Source organism: Pelophylax lessonae, assembly GCF_965119305.1.
Source record: "Pelophylax lessonae genome assembly, chromosome: 1".
NCBI classification, from domain to species: domain Eukaryota; kingdom Metazoa; phylum Chordata; class Amphibia; order Anura; family Ranidae; genus Pelophylax; species Pelophylax lessonae.
This window is the reverse complement of record NC_138768.1, coordinates 394252836-394258150: the sequence shown is the minus strand read 5'-3', so window position 1 is coordinate 394258150 and position 5315 is coordinate 394252836. Positions and strand designations below refer to the sequence as shown.

Genomic DNA, 5315 nt, shown 5'->3' with positions numbered 1-5315 from the left:
ACAGGATGCTGAGTTTAGTAAGGCTGGTTAGCCTGAGTTGCTTATTTGTTACAGAAGAAGAGGGGCTGGATAGCCCAGATGTAAAGTGTACAGTGATGTTTCCAGTTCATCTTTGTTGCCAGGGCCTAAGCAATAGCCTCAATACCCCTTTCCCTTCTATCCTTGCAAAAGGGATTGGGAAATCTACAATTACCACTGCTAAGTGGTTCCACTAAAGAGGGCTGACCCTCCAACCTTAAAGAAGAAGAGACCCTTGCAGAAGGAGGACTCTTGTGATACTGCTACTATGCTAAAAAGGGGAGATCCTTTGGGCCATTGGGCCAGGATCATGCCTCACCTCAAATTAAAGGGACACTTTAGACTTCTGGTTCCAGCACCTCACGTGAGAAGACACTGGGAACGGTGGCTTCGGCAATGGCGGCATAAAAGATCAGTCCACAGCCCATTCAGGACATCTGACCTCACAGAGCTCTGCAAACCGCTCCAAAGACTTGGTAGGTATGGACAGATATGTCCTGCATGGCCATTTACTGGCCTCCCAGGCCCTCTGAGGTGAGCCCGCGGACCAGGCCTCAGCCGAGGCTAATATGGCGGACCCGACCCAGACGCACATCCCTCCTACACAGGGCACTCTGACTCCCACAATCCCTGATGCCCAGGTCACCAGCCTAGCACAGGCAGTGCTGACCCTCCTGTCTCCCACCATCACAGAGGCAGTGGATAAGGCAATAGCCCATGGCATCATACAGCTCAGGAAGGAGCTGGGGGAACATTCAGGCAGATTTACAGAGTTTGAACACCGTATGTCTGACCTTGAAGATGAGGTCCAGAGCTCTTTTACACATGACCAGCAAGCCAGACAAACACAGAGGTACATTCTAGAAATGCTGGATGACCTGGAAAATCGTTCCAGAAGGAACAACTTACGAATCATAGGGCTACCAGAAACATTTAATACGGATTCCCTCCATGATGTCTGCATGTCTAGAATTCCCTCTGCCCTGGGATCACTGCCCCCTGTACTGTTGAAAGAGCCCACCGCCTAGGGGCCCCCCCAAATGAATGCCGCACTCCCCGCCTGGTCATCGTGCGATACCTTAACTATATGGACAGAGTAAGCATTTTGAAATCATTCAGAAACTCCAAGTCTCTATAGTTAGATGGCCACAAGTTGTTAATCTTTGCGGACTACTCTCAAGAAGTGTCTAAGAGAAGAAAGGCTTTTCAACCGATCTGTCAAGCTCTCTACCATAAGGCTATCAAGTTCACACTAGCCTATCCTGCCACTCTCCACTTCTCTGACTCCTCGGGCAAATAGAAATCTTTCACTCACCCTGAAGAAGCCAGCCATTACCTTCAATCATATTTGCACATCTCTTTGGATCCCTCAGACAGCTCTCGACAACGCTCCCCAGGTCCCAGGGAACAACGCAGCCGCAGGAAGGACCCCGCCGAAAAGCTATGGTTGTCAGGCCCCAATGGCGGGTCCACACCACAATACAGGTACTCACTTAACGACCGGCTTCCTTTTCAGCGGCCAGGTCGTTAAAGAAATTGGTTGTTAAACGAGGAGCCACAAGTAATCAATATTTTAATCATTCTTAACTACTGTACTGTACTGTATTCTGGGAAAAAAAGGTCTGGACACAAAACTCCAACTCAAGAAAGTTGTTTTATTTGCATAAGTACAGAACAAAAATATAAACAACAAAAATCTTGTACATTACTGTACAGTATTGTACAGGATATACAGTAATGATGTACAGTATCTAAATAAGTAGCTGTATACTGTACAGTAGACATTTAGAGTAACATTTTAGTAATCAAATCCTTCAAAGGGTGATAGTGCTTCAGGGTCATCAGTGTCATCATTGAAATAACCAGCAAGGTCGACAGTGTCATCATTAGAGTTACCATCAGTGTCATCATCTGAAATACCAGCAGGATCAACAGTGTCATCATTGGAGTTGCCAGCAGGGTCATCAGTTGTAGATGAGGGAGAAGATGACAAGGAAATTATAGAACTGGTAGGAGTAGCTTGCAAGAACAATTCTCTTAAGGTGCTTTGCTTTGTCATTTTCTTTTTTTCATCATAAATTTCATGATAACATCACATAAGTTCCTTCATCTGACGTTCCACTTTAGAGAACCTTTCAACATTTGGGTCCATCCCCTCTAATTGTAATAAAGCTGAATTCACTTTTGAGAACACGCCAGCTAACCTCATGACTGTGAACTTCTTTTATACTTCTTCTACTGTTTCCTCTTTTTGACTGTTCTTCTTCTTCCTGTTCTAAGTTCTGCTGTGCTTCCAACTCTATTAAATCTTCATTACTTAGCTCTCCCTCAACAAATTCCACTAAGTCTTTAATATCTGTCACGTCAACATCTAAGTCAAGCATGTTAGCAAGTTGCACACTTTTTTCATTTATAACTTCAACATCTGTTTCATCAAACCCTTCACTATTGTTCACAAAACGCTTTAAGCATTTTTTACATATACCCTGCATACACTTTTCTGTTACTTTCTCCCAAGCTGATGCAATGTTTTTTATGCAGTGAAAAATGTTGTAAGCTTTCCAAAAATCACGAAGGGTAACTTCATAATTTTCAGTTGCTGCTACAGCTTTGGAAAAGATGGTGTGCAAATAGTAGGCCTTGCTACAGCTTTGGAAAAGATGGTGTGCAAATAGTAGGCCTTGCTGGGGGTGGCCTGGGGCATTATCAAGCAGGAGGATACTTTTAAAGGAAACACCCTTTTGCACACAATAATGCTTGAATGAGGGTATGAAACAATTGATGAACCAGTCGTCAAATAAAGCTTGTGTCAGCCATGCTTTGTTATTTGCACGATAATAAACAGGCAGTGTGTGCTTACTAACCTGCTTCAATGCACGTGGGTTCTGTGAATGATAAATGAGAAGAGGCTTTAACATGAACCCAGCAACATTTCCTCCCAAAAACAACGTGACCCTGTCTTTAAAAGCCTTAAATCCAGGCATCGTTTTATCTTCTTTGTGTATGTAGGACCTTTTGGCATTTTTTTCCAGAAAAGTCCAGTTTCATCCACGTTAAATATCTGCTCAGGACAGTTGCCACCTTTTTAGATGATTTTATCAAATTCAACCACAAAATTTTCAGCTGCTTCCACATCTGCACTTGCAGCCTTACCACTGATACTCCAATTGTGGAGGTTGAATCTCCCACGAAACCTCTGAAACCATCCATGACTTGCTGTAAATGTTTCAGTCGATTCTTCTCCTTTGTGCACTTTCAAACTGTCAAAAATACTGCGTGCTTTGGTTTGAATCAATAAAAGACTCATTGGCATTCTTTTTTCTATTTGGTCATCAATCCATGCCGCCAGCAATTTCTCCATTTCATAAATGAGGCCTTTCCGCTGCCTAGTTATTATGGCTTGATAGCCTGTTGATGCTTTTACTGCCTCTTTCACTCTATCCTTATCCTTTAGAATTGTTGAAATGGTAGAATGTGCAAGTTTCAATTCACTTGCTATTTCTTTAACTTTCTTTTCAGCCTCATAGTCCTTAATGATCTTCATTTTCATACCAAGATCAATAGATTTTCTTTTTTCAGAGCACTTTCTGCAGGGGCACGCACACTTTTTCTCTTTTCTGACATCTTTTCTGACATGGTGTGGGCAATACCTGTACAGTACAAGCACACATTATAGTACAGTACTGTACATTACTGTACATAAAGCCATAACACAGTACAAAGAACGCTTGAAGTGGCATTGAGGAGAACCGAGTACAGTATGTACATACCTGTAAAACAGCAGGCCGGGAGTGAGAACGAGGCTAATGCAGAGTGATGACATGACGTCCTGCGCGGGCGGGTCGGCAGAGGCGGTCGTAAGTCCGAGTGGTCGTAAGATACGCAGCAGAGGCGGTCGTAAGTCTGAGAGCAGTCATAAAAAAGGTACACGGTGAGCTGACTTCTGCTCTACGAGATTACTTCGCCTGTAACGCTACACCTGACATGACCCCAGCTACGCTGTGGGCGGCCCACAAGTGCACCATTAGGGGAGTATTTGTTGCCTTAGCCGCAAAACGCAATAAGGAACGACGTGCTCGCATCGCCACCCTTACCAAGCGCATCCACTCCCTGGAACGCGCACACAAACTCACTTTGGCCTCGCACACCTTAACTGAACTGACCCAGACCCGTCAGGACCTCCTCACTGAAATGGGCTTTATAACACAACGCAAGTTCGCCTTACAACAACGATTGTTCTATGACAAATCGGGCAGACTCCTGGTCAGGGCACTTCAGGCACGAAGGGCGGCGGGGACGATCCACTCGATTATGGACCCGAGTGGTGGGAAGGCCACGTCCACTGCTGATATTGCCCACCAATTCCTCTCTTACTACCGTGCATTGTACAATCTGGGCGCCCCTGACCCCGAAACCTCCCCCCCCGACAGAGCCACAAATATTAGGACATTCCTGCAGAACTATTCCCCTCCCCCCCTTTCACCAGAAGCCCTGGCGGGACTTGATGCTCCTATCGCCTCTTCTGAGTTGCTGTTTGCACTCAAACAACTTAAGCCTGGGAAGTGCCCGGGGCCGGATGTCCTGACGGTGGGATACTACAGGACCTTCGGGGATATCCTGACATCCCCGATGCTGGCCGCCTTTAATTCCTTTTCTGATTCCCCGACTTTGCACCCAGATTACTTAGAAGCCCACATCACCGTCATTCCTAAACCCGGTAAGGACGCTTCCCTGGTTTCCAATTATAGGCCAATATCCCTCCTCAGCGTTGACATCAAGTTGTACGCCAAGGTGCTGGCGAATCGCCTTCTACCCCATATTCCCGAGATCATTGCACTCGATCAGGTGGGTTTTGTCCCAGGCCGCGAGGCCCGAGATAATACTCTCAAGGCCCTTAGCATCCATCACTGGCTGACGTCCTCTGGCACGCCTGGGTTCTTTCTCTCGCTCGACGCAGAGAAGGCGTTCGACAGGGTCGCTTGGGACTACATGACTGCAGTATTGGAGTCTCTGGGCATCGCCGACCGCATGCTGAATTTTATTCAGGCCCTGTACTCGTCACCCTCGGCTAGGGTGCGGGTCAAAGGGGCCTGTCGGACGCCTTCTCCGTGTCGAATGGGACCCGCCAGGGATGTCCCCTCTCTCCTTTGATATATATTATCACACTCGAACCCCTTCTTCGCCACATTAACTCCAATCCCGATATCAACGGCATAACAATAGCCCATAAACCTATAAGTTGGCAGCTTTCGCCGATGACATTTTGTTGTTTTTGACCAACCCCGCTGTCTCTCTAC

At 46.2% G+C, this 5315-nt stretch overlaps 1 protein-coding gene across 1 annotated transcript; it reads right to left on the bottom strand.

Moving 5' to 3' along the window:
* Window positions 1-3103: 3103 nt before the first annotated feature.
* Window positions 3104-3562, bottom strand: LOC309545808 (tigger transposable element-derived protein 1-like; the record flags this gene model as incomplete). Its single annotated transcript, XM_082245166.1, has 1 exon — window positions 3104-3562. The coding sequence occupies one exon, from the start codon at window positions 3560-3562 to the stop codon at window positions 3104-3106; it is 459 nt and encodes a 152-aa protein (XP_082101292.1).
* Window positions 3563-5315: the final 1753 nt, after the last annotated feature.